Source organism: Cervus canadensis, chromosome 1, assembly GCF_019320065.1.
Source record: "Cervus canadensis isolate Bull #8, Minnesota chromosome 1, ASM1932006v1, whole genome shotgun sequence".
Classification (NCBI taxonomy): domain Eukaryota; kingdom Metazoa; phylum Chordata; class Mammalia; order Artiodactyla; family Cervidae; genus Cervus; species Cervus canadensis.
In genome coordinates, this window is record NC_057386.1 from 101,894,603 (window position 1) to 101,920,544 (window position 25,942).

Genomic DNA, 25,942 nt, shown 5'->3' on the forward strand with positions numbered 1-25,942 from the left:
TGACTTACCTAAAACTGAAAATTTTCTGTGAGCATAGTATCACTCGGGGCTTCTCAGGTGGCATTGGTGGCCAAAGAACAGACCTGCCAATGCAGGAGACATAAGAAACATGGGTTCGATCCCTGGGTTGGGAAGATCCCCTGGAGAAGGAAATGGCAGCTCACTCCAGTATTCTTGCCTGGAGAAGCCCACGGACAGAGGAACCTGGCGGGCTATAGTCCACGGGGTCACCAAGAGTTGGACACAACTGAAACGACTCAGCACTTATAATATTCTGTAACATTCCCACCAGAGATGCAGAGTTGGAATTGAACCATGGGGACTCTTGAGGCTGCTGGCATTGGGGGCAGTCTACAGGACAACCAACCTGTGACCTTCACAGGGGCCAAGGTCATGGAGTTCAAAGGAAAACCAAGGCTCAGAGAGAATAAAACCTCAGGACAGCTGAGTGTGATGCTGGGTTGGGTCCTGTCAGTAAAGGATGTTGTGGAAACGAATGCAGAGACCGAGCGGGGTCAGATGTGTCCTGTTATTTCCTGATTTTACAGAGACTTGAAAGTCCTGGCTGGCAGGAAATACACAGAAAAGTGTCTGAGGTTGTTGGTGTGCTCCCAAATAATTTAAGTTAAAAAAAAAAAAAAAGAAAAAGTCTGATACTCTACCTGCATCTTCTTTGTAAACATGAGACAATTTCAAAATTTTAAAAATATGGATGTTTATAAAAAGATAGGATCAAGCCAAGTATTTCCGTGGGTTTGTTTGATGCCTGGGCTCCTGGTTTTCTGCTCCTACTTCTCCTATGAATTTGTCCGTTAGGACTGAAAACAGAGATGCACAACTCATGTGTCTGCTATATACTTCATGTGAGACAGAGTTACAGGGAAAGTTTTATAAAATGATCTTTGGCTTTAACACGAGAGTAAATCACCCACCAAGAAAGAATCTGGTTTCTTGCAGACCTGGTCCACAGCTGGCTCTGACCCATGGACTGTGTGCCCAGGGGACTTGGGGACCCTATTTGGGCTGTTTCCCCAACTGCACAATGGCCTAGGACTGGCTCCCCTGACAGGCTGCTGGAGAATGTAATGGAGTGGGACCATTTGGGGAGAGGTGCCCTTGCTGAGCAAAGGCAGCCTGTTCCACCCATGAGGGATCCTTAGTCCATCTGGTCTGGTCTGACGGGCAAAGAGCCCTTCCGGGTCCAGAGACCAGATGGCTGACAGATGGATGTGGGATGTGGCCTTGCTTGGCTCAGTGAACATAGGGCCAGGCCTGGAGACTGCCTGCCTGCCTGTGGCAGCATGCCTGCCCATGTGTCCTGGGATGGCCCTGAGCCTACCTCTGCTACCTGGGCGGCAGGTAGGGGAGGAGCTGAGTAGCTACAAGAGCCTGTGCTCTCTTCTGAAAATTGGAACATTTCTGCCTCTCCCTAGAGCTGGGGTTGGCAACTCCCCGTAACATGGGGAGTGGATCCCAACACCTTACAGCAGCCTGCAGGCCCCCGACAAAGACTGCCACTGCCCTCCTGGGCTCCCACTCTCCTCTGGAAAATCTCTGGCCAAAGGATGGAGTGTCTTCTGTTGGAGCATGCCCATCTCACTCCCAGATGTGTGCACCTACCCTTCCCCCACACCCCGGCAGGACTCTGGGCTCTTCTCTCTCATCTCAGCACAACCAACTCCCCCTCCTCCCTCCTTCCTTGGTTTCTGCTCATCCCCCTGCTCTGGGAGGCCTTTCTGGAGCCTGCTGGAAAGCAGCAGTTCATAAACTTGCCTGTGCCTCACACTTAGAGAATGGGGTGAGGGAAACACACGGCCAGCCCTGCCCCCAGGTTTCTGATCAGCAGGTAAAGGCAGGCCAGAGAATCTGCATTTCTGCTGGTTCCAGGTGATGCTGATGCTTCCAACTGGGCACCCGGCCTGGAGATCCCTGCTCTAAAGCAGTCCCTGAAGGGTCTCTTCATGCCATCTTTCTGCCTGATGCTCATCCCCACCTACTTATCCTCTTCCTGACCAACCCCATTTTTGCCAAAGGTGTTTGCCTCTCCCCAGTCCCAGGCAAGAGATGTTAGTGATTCTTCTAGACCAGAGGTTCTCAGGCCAAGTGCCCTACCCTGGGGCATCTACGGCTGCTGCAGGGATGGGCAAAGAACATCCTGTTCCCACAGCTATGCACCCAGGAAAAGTCACTCCCTGCCAGTGAGAGCAGGCAGGCAGCCAGGGCTTTGGGGAAAGGTCCCCTGCAGGGCGAAGGGTACAGCTTGCACTCTCTGCTTCTCTGGGTGGGATTCACGGCTGCCATCCTGGATATGGAGCCAGGGGGCAGAGGAGCAATGGGATGGAGCAGAGTCCCTGGACTGGCCAGCCAAGCCACCTACCCACACTTCCTGTTGGGCCATGCCCTGGGGTACATGGGGTGGCATATGGCATCCCAGGTGCCTCGCCCAAGAACCTGTCTTGTTCTGCACGTCTCACACTGAGAGCAGTACTTGCACATGCAAGTAGGCACTAAATCCATCAGGGAGGGCTGGGCCAACGTGCCAGAACCTCAGGTTCTGAGACCTGACCCAGCCTGACCCCGGCCTGCTGGCAGGAGGTGCGTTTCCCTGAACCAGGCCTCAACTCGTCCATTTGTGAAATGGGTGTAACCACCTGGGATGGTCCTGGAGGAGTCAAGGAGGTGCTGGGCAGGAAGGGTTGGTGACCACTACACAGCCATTCCTGGAGGCCCGCCCCCCACTCCAGAGTGCTGGTGATCTGGGGTCAGGGCTGCAAGAGTCCTTCCAGGCCCAGAGGCTGCCCACTCTCCACCCGCCTGGGCGCATCAGGGAGCCGAGTCTGAGCCTTTACGAAGCAGGAAGAGGTCGTGTTTGTTTGAAATGCGTCACAAGACCACCACGGCCCCAGCTTGGGGGCGCGCCTGTGTGTGGGGAGGCTGCCCTCATCAAGCCAACCAGCAGGCCCACAGGGACCAGGAGAGGAAGCCCCACGGGTGGGCGGAAGCACCAGGGGCAGCAGTGCGGTCCGGTGATGGGGGGGGGTGCCCGTGGGACCACCGAGCTGCCCTTTCCAGGGCCTGCGGAACTGAGGGCCCCGAGGCCTGATGTAACGCCCCCACCCCTGCCCATTCCTGTCAGTCTCCATGAGATGTTAATCTTCCGTTAATCTCCGTGAGATGCCGTCACTCACAGGCTGAAAAGACGGCTCTGGCCCCCATCAGGGCGGTGACGAAGTCTTCCCAGCTCACAGCCCGCAGTCAAGGCCAGGAGAGCGCTACTCCGCATCCACCGCCCGAGGAGCAGCGCCCTCTGCTGGCCTCTGCAAGAGCTAGGGAGGCTGCACCCGGAGGCCTCGGCCCGGGAATAGGGGGCGCCCGTCCCCACCCGCGAGGCGGGGTCCGCTCTGCTTCCACTCTTGCCTAGGGCGCTGGAGGGGCGGGCACCAGTCCTTGCACTTCGCAGCTCCGGGCCCTGGCCAGGCCAGCACCGAGTGTCACAGCGTCAGGGCCTGGGCCGCTGTCCACAGGAAGCTCAGCAGCGCGGCCAGCAGTGGGCCCGCGGCCCGCGGGGCAGGGGCGGCGAGGGAAGTGCAGGAGCAGACCTCGTAGGCGTCCTCCGAGCGGCTATGGTCGCGCTGTCCCGGCCGCGCGTGGGCCCCGGCCTCTCCATCCGTGCCCTCGGGGTCGGCGGGTAGGTCTCTGCAGACCAGCCAGTCCCGGGCGGTGGACTGCGGGTACCCAGGCGCCACCTCCAGCTCGCCGTCCAGCACCTTCCAGTACTCCTTGCCGCGGAAGAAGTAGGCGGCACCTAGGGAAGAAGAGAGCGGGCACCTGAGCTCCGGCAGCTGCAGCACGCGGGATTCAGGCTAGACAGCAGGAGGACCGGGAAGGGGAGAGCTGCGGGGCCAGCAGAGAAGATGCAGAATGTCTTAGTTGAGAGTCAGAGTCTTGTTCTCAGGCCCCGGCTAGCTCATCTGTGGGCATTCAGAGCTTTAAGGGGCCTGGGAAAGCTCGCGGAGCCGCCTGGAGGCAGGAGCATGAATGAAGTAACTCTGGTTTGTTGCCCGCCCCCCCCCCCCCGGGATATTTACTGAGAGCCTAGTATGTGCCAGACTCTTCTAGATGCTGGGGACATTGCTTTGAAACTAGAACACAAGCTGCCCTTGTAGGACTGATGCTGAAGCTGAAACTCCAATACTTTGGCCACCAGGTGTGAAGAAAAGACCTCATTTGAAAAGACCCTGATGCTGAGAAAAGATTGAAGGCCGGAGGAGAAGGGACGACAGAGGATGAGATGGTTGGGTGGCATCACCGACTCAATGGACATGAGTTTGAGTAAACTCGGAGAGTTGGCGATGGACAGGGAGGTCTGGCGTTCTGCAGTCCATGGGGGTCGCAAAGAGTCGGACACGACTGAGCGACTGAATTGCCCTTGTAGGAAGGTGGTGTACTTCTCACTGCAGGCAGGGGGTGCTGCAAGGACATTTGAGAGAAGGACTGAAGCGAGTGGGGGAGGAGCCGCCTGGGTATGCCGGGCATAGGGTTCCAGAAGGAAGCACCGAAGGTGCAAATGTCTTGGGGTGTGTGCCTGCGCGCTTGAGCGCGCCTGTGTGGCAACAAGAGGTGAAGATGCTACAGCTGGAAGGGTGACGGGGGCAAGGAAGGGATGAGGGGAGAGGTGAACAAGCGCCAGAGGAGTAGGCCAAGGGGGCCCTGGGGAGGTCTGTGGCCAAGGAGGCGGGGCAGGCGCCCCCTGTGCCCCCGGATCCCCACACCCCAAGTGGGGAGGCTGAGGCTGCCAGGGATTCGCCCTTGCCCGGCTCACCGTCGGACCAGCGCATGGCGTCGTCGAGCGTGCTGGGGACGCCCCTCCACGGGGGGCTCTGGGCGGGGTGGCCGGGGTCCATGCGCCGTGTGTGCTCATCGTAGCGCCAGTACAGCTGGTCCTTAAAGAAATAAGTCTTGTCATTGTGGGCCCAGGAGAAGGCGGCATCGACGCCGCCCGACGGGAGGCCGAAGTCCGAGACAGGCCGCGGGTATCCTTCCTCTACGTTATTGTCCTTAAACACCCAGTATCTGTCTCCTGGGGGGGCGAGAGAAAGAGCCGTGGGCCGGGGCTCGCCCAGCCCGCCAGGCCGGGGCCCCAGCCCTTGCTTCTCCCGCGGGCTGACACCCCGATGTGCGTGTGCCCCTGAGATTCACCGAGCACCTGCTATGAGCCGGGCTGGGTCCCACACCTGCAGCAGCCAGAGGACGTGGGGTCTGATAAGGCGGCCACATCACAGATGGGGGCAAGACCCCCACCCCACCCGGGGAAGCCATTTTGGTCTGCGGGGCCTGTTCAGTCCGTTCTGCGGTGATGTGGGTGAATATGCTCATGGGCAGGAAGGGCGCTGGGTCAAGGTCCAGCTGGACCTGGTGGGGTGCAGCCTTGTCTGACTACACAGAAGCAGAGAAATCACCAAGAACTTCAAATCTGTTTGTACAACTTTCCAAAAATGGTGTGATTAAGATGCTTATTGGGTATATCCTGAGCTTTGAGCTCTAGAAACATCCCTAGCTATTCTGCCACAGAAGGGTGGGAATGTGAGAAATAAGTTTGAGCAGGTGTTGTCATGTCCCCCTACCCCCACTCAGGTTTAGCGAAAATTAGCCCAGTTATTTAGAAAACAATTGGGAAAAATAAAGCAAAACATAAAAAAAATCCTTGGCTGGATAAAGGCCTGGAATAGACAGTTCTCTAAAGATAATTAGATGGTCAGTAAGCACAGGAGAAGATGTGTTTCTGACATCACTAATCACCAGGGACATGCATGTCAAAACATGATGAGATACCGCCTTACACTCACTAGCATGGCCATTATCAACCTCCCCCCACCTCCACACCTAGAAAATAACAAGTGCAGCTGAGGATGTGGGGAAATTGGGCACTGCTGGTGGGAATGTAAAATGGTGCAGCTGCTGTGGAAAAGTCGGGCAGTTCCTCAAAGAATTAAACATGGAATTAGTACAGGATCCAGTAACCTCACCCCTGGGAATATACACAAAGGAACTGAAAGCAGGTTCTCCAAAAGAGCTGTCTGTACACTCATGGTTATTCACAATAGCTAAGAGGTGAGAGCAACCCAAGTGTCCATCAACAGATGATGAACAAAATGTGGTCCATCCATACAATGGAACATTCATTGTGTTGTGTACATTCTCAGTCCTGTCTGACTCTGCGACCCCATGGACTGGAGCCTACCAGGCTCCTCTGTCCATGGGATTTCCCAGGCAAGAATACTGGAGTGAGTTGCCATTTCCTCCTCCAGGACAATGTAATTTTACTCAGCCTTAAAAAAAAGAAGGGTGTTTCTGACACATGCTACAACATGGATGAACCTTGGAGGACCTTATACTCAGTGAAATGAGCCGATCACAGAGGGACAAATCCTGTACGATTCCACTGTGTGAGGTCCCTAGAGTGATCAAATCCATGGAAACAGAAAGTGAGGTGGTGGGTGCCAGGGGCTGGGAGAGGGGGATGGGGAGGTAGTGTTTACAGGGGACAGAGTTTCAGCTAGCTTTGCAAGATGAAGAAGCTGTAGAGATGGATGGTGGTGATGGTTGGATACAGGGTGAATGCTCCTGAACTGTACATTTAAAAGTGGTTAAGATAGTAAATTTTACATTATGTGTTTTTTTTAAACCATAATAATTTCTAAAAAAATCCTCTGTCAGAGACTGAAAACCACTGAAGAAAAGGATGGCACAGCTGCAGAAAGGGCCCCATACAAACAACGAAAAGGGCTGTGAGGTTTTCCTCCAAGTGGGCGCCTGGCGTGGGTGACATGGACAGGGCAGCCTGACCTGCTGCAGCTGACTCTGCCAGGCAAATGCACAGGCCCCAAGTGCCCACACTGTCTTACATTTCAGGACAGAGCTATGGTTTCTCATAGGGATCTCCTGAGTTATAAATGCTGAGAAATAATCCAAATTATTTAGAAGATGCCAGGCAGGTCCCACCACCATGACTGTAGCTCGCCTTAGGCATCCAGGTTTGGAGACAGTGATTCTACTGTTGGGGGTGGTGGCGCCAGGGTGGGTGTGAAGCAGGTGAACTCGGGCCCCATTCAAGGGAGGCCAGGCTGAAGAGGCTTGATCAGGGCAGCAGGATAGCTTCACTCTGGGGAGCTACAGATCCCCCAAAACACATCTGTATGTGTGCACAGCCATGCATATGAGATGGAGGAAGGCTCAGAGCCCCAAAGTGCCCACAGAATCGGCAGGGCTTGGTCTCCTGCTGCAGGCGGACACCCTGCCTTCTCCCCCCAAAGACAGCATGCTCCCCAGAAACAGAAACTGTGCCTTCCCAGCCCAGCCCAGGAGAGGGGGTATTAGAGGGTGAAGTGACACCCCTCCTCCAGTGGCCCTGTCACCCTGGACTGAGACTGGGGAGCTGGGCGTGGGCCAGGGAGGTCCTCAGTTTCCTCTCTGCGCTTAGAATAAATCCAGCCTGACACCCACAGCCCCCCGGGTGTCAACCTGACCTGCATCGCCTCCCCTGAATCTTCATCCTTCACTCTGCTCCAGCCTCACCACTCTCTTCTAAGGTCTTTCAATCAGCAAGACTGTTCCTGCCTCAGGGCTTTTGCACTGGCAGTTCCCTCTACTTGGAATGCTGTTCCCTCAGGTCTATCTGCAATTAACTTCCTCATTACTTGTGGGAGCTTACTGTGTCCCCCTCTCCCAAGAACAAGGGCAGGGATATATCCGTGTTTTGCCCACCGCGTGCTTGCAGTGCCCACCTCAGTGCGGGGCACACAGCAGGTGCTCAATAAATTGGCTGAGTGCACAAATGAATGAGCTGCTCTCTGCCCGGAGCTCTAGATTCAGAGAGCAAAGCACAGGACCAGTGTTCCTGGGCGGAGGCAAGCTTGGGGGTCCTGGGGAGTGAGGGCTGCAGTCCCCCGGTCAGCGATGCCTGGCAGGCACCCAGGTAGGGGCCCGCCCACCTTTGAAGAAGACGATCTTGTGGTCACTGGTGCGCTCGTACACGGCGTCCACGCTGTCCAGGTGCAGCGGCAGGCCCCGCCAGAAACGGTGCACCTGTGCCGGCTGCAGCGATACCAGGTGGCGGTCCCGGGTCAGCCGCCAGAAGTACTTGCCTGGGGGACACAGGGGGTGGGGCTGCAGGTGGCCGGTCTGGGGCCCAGGGTGGGACCCGCTTTTCTGTCTGCCGGCCGCTGGACCCCGCGGGGGTTACCTTTGAAGAAGAAGGCCTCGCCGCGGATCTGGGCCACCGCGTCGAAGTGGGCGCTGCATCTGTGGGGCACATCCTTCCTGGGCCTGGGGGCAGAGAGAGAGGGCAGGGCAGGGAGGCAGCCCCAATCTGAGCTGAGCCACCCTGGGGAGCTGGGTGGCCCAAGGCCACCAGGATAAGCCTCCTCCAAGGACCCCCTCATCCTGCATCACCGCCTGCAGGCTCACTGACCACAGCAGTTTAGTCAAGAGAGAAAAGTGGGTGAAAACGAGTCTTATTCTGGCCCTTCAGGTTGGCGAAGATGGATCACTGAGCGAGCGAGCGTCAGGGAGCACGAGCAGGCGCCTTCAACGCTGCCAGTGAAGCATCGAGAAGCCAGCTGGGCGCTTTCTACGGAAACGCTGAGCTTACTTGTTGGGTCCCCCGATTCTGAGTCTGCAGCTCTACCCACTGACAGCATTCACAGCAGCATCATTTGTGAGGACAAAAGATCAGGAACTTAAATGCCCACTGATCCAGAACTTAAAAAACAGGGCAGTGCAGGGGGCTTCCCTGGCGGCTCAGTGGTTAGGAATCCGAGTTTCCTAACTGCAGGGGCTCCGGGTTCAATCCACGGTTGGGGAACTAAGATCCCACACACCATGTGGTGTGTCCAAGAAAATAAATGAATAAAATAAAAAATAAACAGGCACATGCGCACCATCAGCTCAAGCTCAGAGAACCAGGTGTCTTCACAGACACAGAGGCCTCCACGGGCCCTGGGGCCAGAGGTGTGGTGCAGACCAGCGCACCAGCGTCCCACTGGGCTCACACATGTATGTCTACATGCTTAACTTTCTTATACTCGTGTAGAATCTATCTGGGAGGACACGCACATCAACGATTACGTGCCCTGGGGAGTGGGCTGGTCCATCAGCGGTGAGCACTAACTTTTCACCGCGGGTGCTTTTTTTGTGCCTCTGGAGCTGTGTACACTGACAAGTGTTACTTATTCAATAAGTAAGTGCAATGAAGAACAATAACAACACAAGATAAAGCAACAGCTGTTGACCTCAGTGGAAATTCACCACAAACAGCTGAGTGGGAAAAGCATAAAAACATTCCACCCTTGGAAAGCCAAACCTCAAAACCAAACTGAACCACGGAAGCCTAAATACATAGATTTCTGTTTGTTTTGTGTGAGTGTGAAAGGGGCAGGGAAGCTGGGAGGGCAGAGGTGGGGGGTGGACGAGGATGGCCTCCTGCAGATTCTGTGGCACTTGTTCCACCGGGGGTAGGGGGGTTGGGGTGGTGAGCATAGGTGGGCTCTGGCTGCTGCTTTTACTACAGAGCGAGACGAATCCGAGGCTGGGCCTTAAAAGACAGGCAGCTGTCGCCTGGCCTCTGGCACTGCCAACCCTCCAGACACTCCCTTGGGACACCGACTCTAGGAGTCCAGGCTCCAGCACAGGCCACAGAGGAGTGCCCAGCTGAGTCAGCCCAGCCCAGGCACCAGACCCGAGTCAAGATGCCCCCAGAGGATTCTAGTCCCCAGTAGATGTTCCCAACACTGTGGAGCTGACCATCCCCCTGTGCCCTGTCCAAATTCCTGACCCACAGAATCCATGAGCCTACCGACACGGTGGTGGTTTGATGTCACAAGGCAGGGCTGTTTGTTACACAGCCGTAGATGACTGTGACAAAGGGGGGGAGGAAATTGTGGGTTTGAAAGGAATGCCTCTGCACAGTTCTGGGCTGGGTGGTTAGTTGTCCCTTCTGTTAGGGGAAGCACACTGCCTGAAATCAGCCACCCTGGCCAGGCACCACAGTAACCATCTGTGTGAGTTAGTTTATGATAGGACGTCCTGGTAAGGAACATGGAACTAATGAGCCACCACCAACCAGAAGAGTTCAGGAAAGGTCAGAAGGTGACACTATGTGTCCTAACACCTCCCAAGATCCTTCTCATTGGCATCCATCACGGCTGAGCAATGTGTGCACCACCAGAAAGGACTCTGAGTCAGAATGATTGGCCAAAGACAACCTGGAAACTAACCCCATGACCATAAAATCCAAGACTGGGAGCTACATGGCAGAACAGTCCTCCTGGGTTCCCTGACCCTTCTGCTTTTTGCCTGGGCGTCCCTTCCCAATAAAGTCTCTTGCTTTGTCAGCAAGTGTGTCTCCGCAGACAGTTCATTTCCAGGTGTTAGACACAAGCCCACTTTTGGGCCTTGGAAGGGGTCCCCCTTCCTGCAACACCTCCACTTCTGTCCATAAGAAAAGAAACCGTTTCTCAGGGCTCAGCAGGCCCAGATGACCTGGAGCTCAGGACTCTAAGCCACTGCTGGGAGTGGTGCTGGCTGCAGAGTGGAGACAGGGGCCCACAGCTTACGGGGTGCTGGACCGATTGTCAGGGGGCTCCGGCAGGAGGGGTGGCTCCTCAGGCTCTGGGGTGTCCGGCTGGGCCGTGGGGGATACCGACTCCCGCACACCTGTGGAGACCAGGAGGCTGCATTGAACCTGGCATGCCCGCCTCCCTGTAGACCCCACCACCCTTTCTGGAGCTGCCAGGATGGAATCGAGGCCACCGGGTGGGCAGGCACCGCGCCTGCACTGAGTCAGGAACTGGACTGTGGTGGTGAGCAGGACAGGGGAGACAGCCACCCCCCCACCCAAGCCTGAGCATCGAGATGCATGAGCAGAAGGCATGGGTGCCTTGATGACTTAAACAAGTGTTTCAGAAAACAAGTATTCAAACAAAAAGCTGCACATGAATGTGCATAGCAACATGATTCATCATGGCCAAAAGGTGGGAACAACCCAAATGTCCATCACCGGAAGAATGGATAAATAAAATTATTCAGCCGTAAAAAGGAGGGAATTACTGATGCATGCTATGACGGGGATGACCCTTGAAAACACATGCTAAGTGAAAGCAGCCAGACACAAAAGGCCACACACTGCAGAATTCCATTTATCTGAACTGTCCAGAGAGGCAAATCCATGGAGACAGAAAGGAGATGAGTGTTTGCCAGGGGCTGGGCAGTGACTGCTAATGGGGGAGGCGGGAGCAGGAGGCAGGGTGGGGGGATGAAAAAGTTCTAGAAGTGGATAGAAATGATGCTTGAACGACACTGTTAATGTGCCAAATGTCACTAAATAGTTTGCTCTGAAGTGGTAAAAATGGTAAATTTTACTACACTTAGGGAGGGAGGTTCAAGAGGGAGGGGACAGGTACACCTATGGCTAATTCATGTTGATGTATGGCAGAAATGAAACCAGTATTGTAAAGCAATTATCCTGCAATTAAAAAATAGATAAATTCAAGGAAAAAATGTCCACAGATGTCAAAGGCAACAGTGAAGCAGGGGAGGGGCCTGGGTGGAGGGGAGGGGCTGCAATGGGGCATAAAGCGAGGCTCACCTGCCCCCCACCACCCAGATGAGAGGCTCCGTCCCAGGCTTTAAGGGAATTGCTTTGGCTGATGTGGGTGGGGGACAGACTGGGGTGGGGGTGAGGGAGACCAGTGTGGAGATGGGGAGGTAAATGGGGGAGGGTCCATCACTGCCCCACCCCCAGGCTCCTGTCAGCTCCCAGGACAGGCTTCCTTCTGCCACATTTCCTGATGTGACCCCTGGCTCTGGGCTGGTCCTGGCTTAGCCCTCCCATCTTTAAGTAGGGGTGCAGTATGGACTTCACAGCTTGTAAAGACTGGATGACTTAGTATACATAAGTGCTTTGCACGGGCCCTGGGTCACCATCAATGTCAGCTGTCACAACCTGAAACCTCCTGGGGGTTGAACATGGGACCTTGCCCGGGGGTCTGAGACAAGCTCTGTGAAAAGCCCCTGGTGACAGAAATCACCTGTTTATTCATTCCACACATACTGAGGGGCAGCCAGCGTGTGCAGGTCCCAGGCACACAGCGCACAAAATACAACCAGTTCTCCTCTCTGGGGTTCCGGGCTCGGGGGTCCCCAGCATGCTGTCCCCATCCCTGGTGGCCCGTGCTGGCTCTCGGAGGGTGGACTCACCGTACAGTTGCCAGACGCGCACCCTGTCCTCGTAGGGGAGCCCATAGCGCAGTGGGTCACCCACCGGGCCCTGGTAGTATGGCTGCATGATGGAGCGTGTGGCTGCCACGTGGCTCAGCCCGATGGCGTGGCCAAACTCGTGGACAGCCACCGCGAACAGGTCCATGCCGTGGGCATCTGTGGACACAGGAGCCGGTGAGTCGGGGGAGGGGCTGCCAGCTCCTGCTGGGCCACCGGGACTGGACCTGTGGGGTGGGATGTGATGGGCCCGCCAGGATGGTTGTGGAGGAGGCCCCAGTCCTGGACAGAGGGGTTCTGTGGAGTCACTCAGGTTCTTAGGAGGCCCGATAGGATCTTCAGGGGCATCTCAGGCCCTGGGGTCTCTCGGTCTCTCCACCCCACGTGTGCCACTCACAGTAAGGCTGGCAAACTGTAAATGCTACATGGTAAATACTTCAGGCTTTGTAGGCCACCAGGAGCCAAGTTATAGGGGTCACTATAAGCTCCCCGATCCCCGCAGAGTTGAACAGATTCCCCAGGTCCCACCATGGCACAGAACCTACAGGTTCTACGGGACCCCTGCTGGTTCCTCCAGCTGGGATGGGCTCCTCAGTCTGATATAGAGACCACCCTCTCAAGGGTCCCCACTCCCCTGTCTGTAGTCATGCCCTATGCTCCTCCTTGGCTCTGATCCTCCTCCCGCCTCGAACCTGGGGGCCTGAAACTTCTTTGGCCAGTGGGACCTAGCAGAAGTGGTGATGTGCCCAGGCCTGCAGAGACCTTGCAAGTTCCCTCTCTCTTGGAAGCGGAGACCAGGATGAGGACAAGCTGAACTCACAGAGTCACATCCCAGCCAGGGTTGGCCAGGCGGGCTGCTCGTGCCAGAGATGGCTGGTGAGATCAGCCTGGACGAAGACCGCAGCGTTGTCCTCCTGAGTTGGACAGGTGCCCACAGCTTTGGGCTCGGGGGGGGGCTGGCTCAGGGGGAGGCCATGGCGGTTTCTAGTATCGGGGCACTGGTGTGACTCCCTACACTATCATGGGTCAATCGGGGGGCAGGGTGTGTGACGCAGGGCCCCTAGGGCTTCCCCGGACACACCTGAGGAGCGGAAAGTCCAAGCCTCGTCGTCGTCGAAGTGTGTGTCCCCTGCGGTGTGGTGGTCGCCCGGGAAGAAGGCGTGGGCCACCGTGCCGCCCGGGCCGTCGAAAGGGTAGCGGTCGTTGTGGTCGGCCGTGGAGAAGTCGATCTGGATGTCGGCAGCGCTGCCGGCCACCTCGTGGAAGTTCAGGGGCGTGATGTCACTCCAGACTTTGAGCGCGTAGTGCATGAGCGCCCGCACTGTGTCGCGGCCCAGGGGCGAGTCCCGTGGGAACGTGCGGACCCTGGGGTGGGCAGGGTCAGAGCCCAGGGTCAGGCCGTGCGGAAAGGCCCAGCACCCCCGACCAGGCTGCAGTGCACTCCCAGGAACATTCTGCCTCGAGTGGGGCACCGGGGACCTGATTTGGAAATGGGATTTGCAGATGTCATCGGGACAAGGATGGAGATGAGGTCATCCCGGATTAGGGCAGCCCGGTGGCTCAGATGGTAAAGAATCTGCCTGCAATATGGGAGACGCGGGTTCAATCCCTGGATTAGGAAGAACTCCTGGAGAAGGGCATGGCAACCCTCTCCAGTATTCTTGCCTGGAGAATTCCATGGACAGAGGGGCCTGGTGGGCTACAGTCCGTGGGGCTGCAAAGAGCTGGACACGACTGAGTGACTAACACTTTCACTTTCTGTATCCAGTGAGGGTCCTTATAAGGGACAGAAGGGGACACAGACATGAAAGGAGGCCGTGTGGAGACGGAAGCAGGGATTGGAGCCATGGACCCAGAGCTGCCTGCAGCATCCGGATAGAGGCCAGGCCGGACTCTCCCTCACAGCTTCCAAGGGACCACCCTGTGACCCCTAGATCTTGGGCTTCTGACTTCTAGAAGCAAGAAGACAAAATCCTGTCTCTTCAGCCTTGGTTTGTGGGTATTCATTTTGGTTGCCCTCGTGACACCCAGACCCCAGGAAAGCCCTGCCCACCTCCACGACAGGTTCCTCTTGTTCCACTTGGTCAGGGCTGGAGCCTGGCGTCTCCTTCGAGCTGGGGCCGCAGCCGGGAGGTCAGGGAGGGAACATCGAGGGGTTTTCATCAGCGCCAGGGTGGCCTCATCTGTGGGGCAGGTGGGCAGGCAGAGGTCAGGAGTTCGGTCCTGTGCAAACTCACCCCCAAATGGGCATTCCCAGCAGCTCCCTGAGAGTGGGCTCCAAGCCCAAGTCTGGTCCCTTTGGCTCCCCGCACCAGGTCTGGGGGGACGAGGCCTGGGTCTGCAGCTGCGTCAGGCCCCACTGTCAGGGGACAAACATGTTTTGATCAGCCAGCCCTGCCGAGAATCTTTACAAAATTGGAATTTGTTGTCAAAATGTAAAGAGTAGGGCATTGCATAAACACCCCAGATTTCTGGTTTCCCTTGAAAAGCAGGGAGTTTCGACAGCACAGGGCTGCCCCCCACCCCTGATGGGGCAAGACTTAACAGGGGCCTGGGTGGCCAGAACTCACTCCCACACCTGGTCTGCCTGGCCCATGGCATGGAGTTTGAGATCCCTGCTCTAAGTATGGAAATGGGGTCTGGGAATAGCTGGCACACTCACCCACTGCCGTGCCCACACTGGGGATGGCGATGGGGAGGGGACAGGGATGATGGAGGGCCCCCAGGCAGCAAGAATCCTCCCCCTTGTCCCAGAACAGCAAGGCAGGCTGCAGGGGTACTTGGGAGAAACCAGGTTGGCACCCATCTCCCACTGAACCCCAAGGACTGACCTAGGACGCCGGTGGCCTCCAGGCCTCCGAACCGCTGCATGGCCACGATGGCCTTGGACAGCTCCTCTGGGGTCTGCAGCTGTCCTGTTTCGGGGTCCGCTGGGGGCAGGTAGCCGAACCTGCTCAGCCATTCCTGCAGGCAGAGAGCAGAGTGAGGGGTGTTGGAGGTGGAGATTCAGCCCCACAGAAGAGCCATGGCTTGGGGCCCCCACTGCTGTAAGGGGCAGGCCTTTCCCAGCTCAGCCCAACACTCCAGCCCCTGCCCACTGCCCACTAGTCTCTTGCTCCTTCCTTAAATTTCTTTACAGGAGGCTGCGGAAGTGTCTTGATAAACATGATGCCCCTTAGATGGGATGGGCTTCAGCAGTGTACCACCTGTACAACTGTTCATGGCAGCCTGCCCCACCTCCCTCCTGCGACAGCAAAATGCCCAAGGGACACTTACAAAATTGAAATTTTTAAAAGGTTATTTAACATCATGAGTGCCAAATTCAGGCCTTGAGCTGGCAGTGAAGCAGCAGTTCAGGACCCAAGCTCTGAAACCCACGCTGAGAAGGGCAATGGGCTCAGAAACTGGTTTTAAGAATCTGGTCATGTGCTGCACATGCCCAGGAGTTAAGAGCCCAGACTCTGAAACCAGGCTGCCTGGGTTCAAATCCTACCAAGCCCTGTCCTCACTGTGCAACTGAGGCAAGTCAGTGCTCTCTCTAGGCCGTTTCCTCACCTGTGGAAGTGAGGATGTAACGAGTTAGAACGTGGAAACCCTCAGGTCAGCCCCTGACACGGGCACCCTCCATGTAAAGCACGTGTGGCGCTGGCTGTCAGGGGACAGGTCTGTGCAAAGTGCCCCGGGGGGAACCCCTGAGCCAAGCACGAAGCAGGAATGAGGACAACCCTTTATGCCATGGACACACACAGAGCCCCCTTCCCTGGCCCAGTCACCTTTCCATCTGGGGAGACAGGGAGGCACTGATGCCATCCATGGGGACCCCCTGGGGGGCTGCTGTTTCTTCAAAGGCAAATGGTGCAGGCGCCCACTTCCCGAGCTGGGTGACAACCCCGTGAAAAGCCCTCAGCCACGTGGACGCAGCGCCAGGGGGCAGGCTCACCAGCCAGTCTGGGGAAGACCCATGGGTGGCTGGAAGGCAGGGTTGTGGCAATTCTCTGAGCTCCACTCCCTTCCAGACCAGGCTTCAGGAGAGATACTGACTTGCAGGTCTCCTTTTTATTTTTCTGCTCTATTCATTTACACCACCTACAGGGCCCCCAGGAGGCTGGTGAGTATATAGCTCCTGCCTATGGACTCCTTGCCCTGGGGATTTATGGCCCCCACCTCCAGGGATGCCCAGGAGCCTCAACTGACCAGGAGAGTCCTCAATGATTTGCATATAATTTGCATACACCTGCAGAGAACCAGCCAGATCCCACCCCTCAACTCCCCACCCCTGCTTTCCAGGAAACACTGAGTCCTTGCTGGGGTTCTCTCTGTTCCTTGACTTCCTCCCCAACTTCTGAAAGGAGGCCTCCCAGAATGTGCCCAACTGGGGGACATGGGAGGCCCCTCTCAGGTCTGGGAGCCCCTATTAGGCTGTCAGGCAGGACAGGGAACAGCAACCAGTGGACACACCCGAGTGTCATCCTGTGGTCAGACGAATAGGCGGAAAGGCTCAATCTCCACTCAGGGCTCTGCCCTCTGCGGTGCTAGCACCTCCGCACCCCTGAGCATCCTTCTTTTAGGAGGACCTCCCTTCATATCACTTCAAACACACTAAAATGCAACCTGGGAGCTTTTCCTGGTAGCTCAGTGGTAAAGAGTCCGTCTGCCAATGCAGGGGACTCGGGTTTGATTCCTGATCTGGGAGGATCCCACATGCTGTGGAGCAATGAAGCCTGTGTGCCACAACTACTGAGCTCACATGGGACAACTACCGAAGCCCGTGCACCCCAGAGCCCCAGCTCTAAAGAGATGGCACCGCAATGAGAAGCCCACGCACGGCAACCAGAGAGGAGGCCCCACTCAGCGCTCCTAGAGGAAAGCTCACACAGCAGTGAAGACCCAGCACAGCCAAAAATAAATAAATAAATAAAATTGTTTAAAAATGCATCCTGTCAGTTATCAATAAAATTTACCGAGCGAGTCTCATGGCTAATCACTGGGTCCCGGAAACGCCCAAGAGAGCATTTCATGTTACAGATGTGTATCTTTATTCACAGAGCTATCTATATAGCGGAAGCTAACACAACAGTGTAAATCAACTATGGGCATGTGTGCATGCTAAGTGACTTCAGCTGTGTCCAACTCTGCGACCCTATGGACTCTAGCCTGCCAGGCTCCTCCGTCTGTGGGATTCTCTAGGCAAGAATACTAGAGTGGGTTGCCATGCCCTCCTTGAGGAGATCTTCCCGACCCAGGGATCGAACATGCCTCTCTTACATCTCCTGTATTGGCAGGCAGGGTTTACCTGGGAAGCCCAAATCAAGTATACTACAATAAAAATTATAAAAAAAAGACAGATGTGTATTTGTGGCTACACATTTTTGGGGACAATTTTAAAGATATTTTAAAATCTTGATCCTGCCATTTTCCTTTTGGACGTCAGAAAACACACACACATTTTGCAGCTCTTTGTTAACACTGCAGGCCTGAGCTAAAGAGCTGGGGGCTGTTCAGCACCATGAGGCTATCTCCTCCAGAAAGTCCTCCAGAGTTTCCTCTGATGGTACACGATGCTAGGTGAGGATGCTGGCCCCATTTCTCCTACCAGGTAATGATCTACTCAGGTGAGAGCCTTTCCCCACCCAGGCCAGTTGCTTTGGGTGGGTTGAGGCTGAGACACCCTGGGAGGACCACACACCTCCCAGCTGTCACGCTATAGGTTGGGATAACAGCTGGGTGTCTGACCCAAGCAGCCCCCTGCTGCTCCCAGCCCTCCCAGGGCTCCACGGGGGTTACAAAGGAGTGGCTTCTGGTCCTGTGAGCCTTGCTGGGAGGCCACGCACATTTTTGGACTTCAGGCCTCAAGAGTACTTCAGGTGGTTTGGAAATGTTTGCGAACGTTGCAAAGCAGGAGGTTTTAGCTGCAGGTCCGAGTGGCCAGGCTCTGTGTCCACTTGCAGACTGAGGGCAGGACTGGGGCACGTGCTGCCCTGGGCCAGGCACTGCTCTGGCCATGGTCAGCAGCTGCTGGTACCTGCCCAGGCCCCGGAGCACTGCCGTTTGCAGTTCCTGCTGGCTGCAAGAGCATGCGGGCATGCTGATGGGATCTGGGGGGCTGGCGGGAGGGATGGGCCCCCACCCCCTCCCCTCCCCCTCCCCACAGGTTTGGGCTCAGCTGTCCCACCTGCCCCCAGTGCAGCCACTCCCCCATCACAAAGCCTGTCCCCTCCTTTCACACCCTCACCCCACCTCCTCCCCTTGGCCCCCCACAGAGCTGGTGGGCTTCTGCACTGATTCCTGGACTAGGAATGGGGGCTGGGAACAACCCTCAGCTCAAGGGGGTTGGCAGGCGGTGAGGGCCATTGGACGGGGTGGGGGGCATTGGGGGTGAAATCCTCAGGAGATGTATGACAACAGGACAAATCTCTGGTGGGTTTAGGGGGGGTTGCTGGTCCTGAAGAGCCCATGGGGACCCCAGCTCAGCCCTGAGCCATCCTGTTCCGTGGAAACACGTGTCCACACAAGAAGCCCCCATCACTGCTGGAAAGGAACAGCTCTGGAGCCCAGGGAGGGAGGGGGTGTCTAAAAACTCCTTTCTTTGTCTCTCTCCCTCTTGACTTGCCAGCTCATCCCGATTCAGGGGAGACAAAAATTCCCAAATGGCTGGGGTTTAATTTTTTTTTCCCTGGTAGTACAGGCTGGAACATCAGAGGGGAACCAGGCTGAGAACTCAACCTCAGGGCTGAGGTCCCTGCACAGGGCAAAGGCTGCCAAATGCCCTGCCTAGGGCTCCCCTGGAGCCACTGCAGCCCCTCTTCCTGCCCGCTTCCACAGTAGTACCCATGGAACGTCAGCCCCTGGGGTGGGGGCCCAGAGCCCCTCTCCACCCAGCTGTCTCCAGTCCCGCCCCTCGCCCCCTAATACCTACAGAGCCTGTGGGTCGCCTGGGGCCGGCCCCTTCCTGTGCTCACCTACTGGTCCTCCTTCCGTCACCACGGAGACCGTGTCTCCAGGGCAACCAGAGTGTGTGGGCGGAGGGTGAACTTTCCAGAAGGCCAAGAGGAGGGGGGGAGGGGGAGCCCCAAACTTGCAGGGGCTGCCTCATCATGGGTAATCCCTAACAGCCAAGGATGTGCTCTCTTCCTCCTCTCTGCCAGGACCCCCGTGAACTGAGCCATTACTGCAGATGGGGAAACTGAGGCCCAGAGACGTGGGTGCTCTACCCAAGGCACTGGCAGGGGGTGGCGTGTTGGCCCCTCCCGCAAACCAGATGAAGCCACCTACCATCCTTCCCATGGCTTTCCCACCCCCCAGCCCCCGCCTGCTTGGTTTTATTTTTCTCTGTATTGTTTATCACTGGTTGACACAACATGCGTCTGTTCATAGCGCTAACGATGTTTAACGCACACACCACAAAACTCCCTCCTGACCTCATCAGAGTCGCAGGCAAGTGGGCCATTGCCCCCACAAACAGGCCTCGTGTTTATGCCCTGAGCAGTCCCTCCGCCCAGTGGGTCAGCCTTCAACCCACGCCCTAGCGCTGGCTCCCAGGGGACTTGGTAAACCAACTCGCCACAGATGGCTGGACTGCAGGGTGAGGAAGGCCTTGCTGTAATGCGTGTGGATGGTGCCAGAAAACAAGAGGCGCTTACTGTGTGCAGTGCCTCCGTAGGTCCTCCCCCCAGCCCTGGCCTGGCCACTGTTGCCCCATTTTCAGGCGGGGAAATGGAGGCACAGAAGGGTTCGCCCTGCGTGCTGGCAGTGGGACCAGGGTGGGAGTGAAGCGAGCTGACCCCAGGACACTTATCTGATGGGCTGTGAGGGACCTGGGGCCAGTGGGGACCATGGGGACACACGGCTGAACTGTCTGCCCCCCACTTCGTGCTCCGTCACTGACTGGACTCCGCCGGCCTCATGGGGGAATGCAGAGTGGGTGTCATTGGTCCCAGGGCACCGACGAGGAAACGGAGGCCAGGGCAGTGCAGACACCGCCACAGCATCAGGGACAATGGAGGTGGGCGGGCAGCAGCTTTAGAGCACCCGCCCCCAGACCCAAATAATAACAGACCCTTCAGCACCCGCTGAGTGCTGCCACCTCTGACCTTCACTCATCTGCCAGCGCCGATGAGGGTGGTGTCACCCCCCACCCCCAGGAGCAGCTGCAGAAATGGCCCGTGGTCACACAGTGCGGCCCTGGCTCGAGTCTGTGTGTGACCCCCTTGGATGTCCAGCCAATAAAGACCCAGAGAGAAAGGACCTGGGGGCCCCCCGGCAGGGTGGGAATTCCTCCGGGGGCTGCTTGTGGTTGGGATGATCCCTCATCCCAGCATCTTCCCCAGGGGGGTGCTCCCAGACCCCCCTCGGACAGTCCATCCATCCATTGGACACCCTCATCGAGGGCTCCCTGTGCCAGGTGCTGGCGGGACAGCAAAGACCTGGGGAGACCCCACCCTGCCATCCACCCAGGAGGGACAGTCTTGTAGGGAAAGACCAATACTAAACACGTGAAAAACAAGTGTCATGGGTGGTAACTATGATAAGTGATCCTAATGGCCAATAATTATTGAGTTATGTTCACAGCAGCCATAGGGGAAAACCGTGAGGACAGGGGTGTGCGGTCCATGGGGTTCAATTCACATTTGGCACACAGCAGGTGCTCAATAAAGAACTGATGCAATGATCATATAGGTAGGGGCTATTATGCCCATTTTACAGATGAGGAAACTGAGGGGCAGAGAGGTCAGGACACTTGCTCACAGTCACACAGCACAGGGCAGAGGTGGGATGGGAACCCAGGATCTCTAGCTTCAGGGTCTATTTCCAGGAACCCTGTGCTAATAGAAGTGAGACAGTGTGGAGGGGCTCCTTAAATGGGTGATTGGTGGGGTGGCATTGGGCAGAGCCCTGAAAGATGAGGAGGAGCTGGCTAGGTGATGAGCCGAGATGAAAATTCATGGCAGTGGGAACAGTCAGTGCAAAGGCCCCATGCCTGGAACCAGTGTGGAAAGTTCAGGGAACAGAAAGCACTGGTGGGACTAGGGTACAGAGAGAAGAGAGGGTGGAGGAATTGATGAGTGGGCCAGGTGAGGAGGGGAAGTGGCATTGGTATCCTGCCCAGACCACTGTCCTTCCCTCCCGAGAGCAGGATGGTGTCTGGAAAGGACCCAGAAGGCTGTGAGCTAGCGTGTGACAGATGCGTCTGTCACCCTTCATGTGCACGGCACAGACTCTGTACCCGGAGTGTCTCACTGGAAGCTCTGGGCCACCATTAACCAAGAGGCAAAAACCACGTGGTGTGCTCGGAGCACCCTCGGAAACCCTCAGGAAGGCACTACATCAGCAAGCACCCTGGTGAGCCCCTAACTGCTCCCCAGCTGTCCCCCTGTTTCCACACTCCCCCCTCAGCGTGTGAAGGCAGCTTACTTCCCACAAGACGCTGTTGTGAGTGATTCAGGGGCATCAGTCAGCTAATATCCCAACTGTTCCGTTTTCATGGCCCCATTTTACAGATAAGGAGACTGAGGCCCAGCACAAACCCCGCTCCCCGAGACTGGTAGACAGCAGCCTGGGACCCTCACCCAGAGGCTGGTTCCAGAGCTCTTGAAAGAGCAATGACATTTCCTCAGCGGCCAGGCTGGTCACCGGCCTGCTTAGTCAGAGTCCACACTCCCAGGGCTCAGACCACAGGCATCCAGCGTAGTCGTGCCCATACCACATGGGCCCCTACGAAAGTGCCACAAAGACTTCTCAGTCATCCAGATACCCAGGGCAATGAGTGTCCGGGAAATGAACTCACTTGTTGACAACATGCCTGCAGGGTGGGAATGGGGGGGGTGGTGGGCCGGGGAGGGGACCAGCTACCAGCTGGGTCCTAAGACCTTCACATTTAAATTCAAGCTCTGGAGGGGTGGGCGGGAGACCTGGGAGCTGAGGCTCTCCCCCTGCAGCTCAGGGAGACTGCCCCTGTCACCTTGGTTGGATTCCCTGACTGCACCGAGAGGAATATTCCTGGCTCCAAACCAGGTCTGACGCGGATTCTGAGCACATCAAGCGCCCACAGGCTTGCCTGTGTGCTGGCGCTGAGAAGCAGCGACCCAGAGGCCACTGGCTGAGGCCAGGGTGATGGCTGCCCCCGTCACCCCCTCCCCACCCCTGCAGGGGGACAGGTGCTCACAGGTGTTCCAGCCCGTGCCCAGCCCCCTGGGCCACTGAAAGAGGGCCCTGCTGATTCCCGGCTACCCTCACGAGTTCTCAGTCACAGACCATAGTCAGAGAACCAAAAGAACTGCCGACACGCGTGGTATGAGGCAAAAGAGCTCACAGACTTTGTTGCTGGGATAGAAACCTGAGAACAAACTTCAGAGGTGTGTGCTCAGTTGCTAAGGCATGTCTGACTCTGTAATCCCATGGACTGTAGCCCGCCAGGCTCCTCCTCTGTCCATGAGATTTTCCAGGCAAGGATACTGGAGTGGGTTGTCATTTCCTTCTTTGGGGGATCTTCCCAATCCAGGGATCAAAACTGCGTCTCCTGCATTGGCAGCTGGATTCTTTACCACTGAGCCATCAGGTAAGCCCAAACTTCAGAGTTAGAGGTTGGCAAATCTGTCAACTTGTGACATGTCCCATGCATGCCTGTCACCAGACTCCTGCAGAGCTGAGCCCCTCACATACTCACACCGCAGTAACTGGGCGTTCCGGCCGCTCCTGACTACGGTGAAATATTAGGAACAGCCTGCACGTCCGGGCCGGGGTCTGGCTAGTGGATGTCAGTCACATCCATGCAGTGAAATGCGATGGGTGGACAGAAAGAACCCGGCAGATAAAGACGTTCCAGTACCAACCGTTCCCCAAGACAGACTGGGAAGTGAAAACGGCAGGACACGCAGCAGTGGACAGCAGGTTGTCATCCATAGAAATAAGGGGCCGAGGCCCCATGCCCTTTTATGTGCCCAGACAACCTCTGGAAGAATCCTTAGGAAACAAGGGAGACGATCGCCCCTGCGGACCCTTCTGTATGGCCTGAATATTTTGCCGTGGATGTTACTTACTCAGAAATAAAATAATGAAAACGGGCCCAGAAGGACTTGCGGCTCAGCCGACAACCCCAGGAGGGCATGGGGCTCTTTTGTCCCGCTCCACCGCGGCCTGAAAGCCTGCTGTTGGGCCGGCGCAGCGGGCCTCAATCCGGTGCTTTGTTTTCCTCTGATGCTCCGGCGGCGGCTGGGCCAGGGAGCCCCTCCCGGGGGCAGCCAGCGCTTGAGAGACCCGCTGGGCACGGCTCTGTCTGGCAGAAGCTGGGTCACACTTACAAAGGGGCCCTTCTCCTCGCTGGCAGCCCTAGACCTGAATATCCAGAGTCAGTGGGCCCCCGGGGCGGTCTGCAGAGGGTGGGTAGAAAGGAGTTCCCCCCTCCTCCTTGCAAATCCCTGCTGGTCTTCCTGCACCTCTGGGTCTGATGCACTGAGGTGTCATTCCCCGGAAGACCACCAGAGACCGCCCTCTGCCTGCAAATTGGGGGCAGGATGCAGGAAGGTTTCTCCCACACCAGCCTGGAAGAGACCTGGCCTTCTCCTGGTGGGGGTCTCTCCCGGCAGGGGCAGCAACCTCTGCTCTTTACCAGCTGGGCCGGATGCCAAGGCCCTGCAGTCTTTGGGGCTCCAGACTGAGGGGCCACATCCCCGGCCTAGTGCCTCCCACAGGCTGTGGGGCCGGGGGAACCCCTGGTGCCGGGGAAGCCAGGGGAGCAGACAGAGGAGGAGGCGTGGAGGTGCAAACCAGGAGGAATGTACCTGACCCGCTCCCTCTGGGTGGGCATTGAGAAACTTCACAATAGCACTGCGTCTGATAAATGAACTTGACTGGGCCAGGAGCTCCATGTCCTGATGGTGGGGGCCTGATCCCCAGTAACCCTCAAAGCTGGAAGGTGAGAGCCTGGTTCTACTGCCACCCAGCCCAGACCTAGAGATTTGATGCCCTCAGAGCCTGCACCCCAAGAGGGGATTCAGGACACCCCAAGCCCCAGAGGCGGGTAAAGGCACCCGAATTTCAGAGCAGTTTGGCTGGGAGGAAGCAGCTCTGGGGGTCCCTCGAGTGTAGACAGCACAGACTGGGGCTGTGCCCTCCCAGATGGCTGCAGAGGGGCTGGGGCAGTTGGGCAGGGGTGGCTAGAGACTGTTTCTCATCCAGAGCCTGTGGCCAAGTCCTGCCAACCTCGGGGCTGTGGATGCCCCCTAAATGCTTGCACTGGTCTGAAATCCACCTGAAGCTCGAGAGTGCTAATAGTCTGGGAGAGGAGCCCCGCCAGCACCCTTCTAGGAGACTGCCGAGGGCCAGGTGCGGAGGCAGGGAGCCCAAGTGAGGGCAACTGCAGGGCGGAAGCCTCAGAAGGAATCTGCTTAATCCATCGGCCCCCATGTGCCCACGCCCAGCCTCCCCGGACCTGGAGGCGGAGACCTATAAAGTGTGATCTAAATCTTTCAAGTCCCAACGAGGAGGCTCCAAGCCTGGCGGACTGAACGGGGGAGGGGACGTGGGAAGAGGCCACTGCGCAGCCCCTCTGTATGGTTTCCAAGCCAGTGGGACACAGCTGATACTGGGCGAGGGGAAGCGCAAGATAAGGTGGTGGGGCTACATCCGAGCCTGCGAGTGGGGGGAGGGGGGGCGGGCAGCTCATCAGGTTCAGGACGGGGACAAGGGTGGCAAGGCAAGGCTGGCCGTCCTGGGGGTGGAAGGGAACAGGAAATAGGGCCAAGATCCATGCCTAGTGGAGGGTTGGGGGGTCGGTTCCCTTGTTCCTCAACATCCTCAACGGAGCAAACTCGAAACCACCAGCTTTCCGGGGCGCCCACACTCCGCAGCTCCGTCCTTTTCTCTGTTGTGGGTGCGCACCTCCCACCCCCGCCACTCCCACTGGGAACGCACGCGGGACGCCCAGCTCTGGGCGGCTGCGACTGCTGTCCCATCCGCCTCAGGGGCCTCTTTGGGGCTGCACGTAGTCGGGGACAGGGCTCCGGCCAGGTAAGCCGCCAACCTCCGCGGGTTCCTGTGACTGCGGCGGGCTCCCAGCGCACGCAGCCCAGGAGGGACCCAGCGCGCCTCTCCCAGATCCGGGGGGGCGCGCGTCAGACATTCAGCCTACGACCCAGCCTCAGCTTTCCCGCCCAGGAAATGGGTCCAGGGCGTCCGGGTTCCCGCAGGCGTCGAGGCACCCTGATGGTGTCTCCCTGGCCCGCGGGAGCCCGCCTCCCGGCCGCACACTCACCACTCCCAGGCTGAGGTCCTCCGCACGGGGCGCGGGCGCGGCGCAGCCCCCACGGGCGGCCAGCGCGAGCAGCAGCAGCGGCAGCGGCGTGACCCCGGCCCGGGGGAACGGCGGGCCGGGTCCCCGGGCGGCGCGGCGCCGCATCGCGCTCAAAGGGCGGGCGGCGCAGAGGTGGCAGTCCCCCGCGCCCGTGCGCCCCGCGCCCGCGCCCGGCTCCCGGCCCGACTGAGCCCAGCGCCGTCTCCCAGCAGCGGGGCGGGACATGCTAATATATGCTAATGACCGCCGGCGGCGCTCGCCCCGCCCCTCCTTAAAGGGTCCGCGTCCAGCTCCCGCCAGAGTCCCGCGCCCCCCAGAGGATGCTCAGATTCCACACACGCCCCCGCCCGGCGAATCCACACGGGGACCTTGGCTGCGGCG

The 25,942-nt window shown here is 57.5% G+C and overlaps 1 protein-coding gene across 2 annotated transcripts; it reads right to left on the reverse strand.

Moving 5' to 3' along the window:
* Positions 1-874: 874 nt before the first annotated feature.
* On the reverse strand, positions 875-25,738 carry MMP17 (matrix metallopeptidase 17). Of its 2 annotated transcripts, XM_043488733.1 has the most exons (10): positions 25,523-25,738; positions 15,105-15,237; positions 14,327-14,456; positions 13,355-13,638; positions 12,256-12,432; positions 10,614-10,713; positions 8,243-8,325; positions 7,992-8,144; positions 4,823-5,080; positions 875-3,805 (listed from the first exon to the last, which is right to left on the reverse strand). In XM_043488733.1, exons 1-10 carry the CDS (start codon positions 25,664-25,666, stop codon positions 3,492-3,494), a joined length of 1,776 nt encoding a protein of 591 aa, XP_043344668.1. In that variant the 5' UTR covers positions 25,667-25,738; the 3' UTR covers positions 875-3,491. The 2 variants fall into 2 exon arrangements, with proteins under 2 accessions (XP_043344668.1, XP_043344677.1); XM_043488742.1 differs by lacking the exon at positions 7,992-8,144.
* Between the last annotated feature and the right edge of the window lie 204 nt (positions 25,739-25,942).

What these genes read in the sequence shown, in the direction of transcription:
- MMP17 (XM_043488733.1), bottom strand. Translation starts at nt 25,666, where the DNA reads ATGCGGCGCCGCGCCGCCCGGGGACCCGGCCCGCCGTTCCCCCGGGCC. An exon ending in GGAGGCCACCGGCGTCCTAG is followed by an intron (nt 14,457 to 15,104) that starts GTCAGTCCTTGG and finishes CCTGCCCCACAG; the next exon opens with ATGAGGCCACCCTGGCGCTG. An exon ending in CGCCATGCGCTGGTCCGACG is followed by an intron (nt 3,806 to 4,822) that starts GTGAGCCGGGCA and finishes CTTCTTCCCTAG; the next exon opens with GTGCCGCCTACTTCTTCCGC.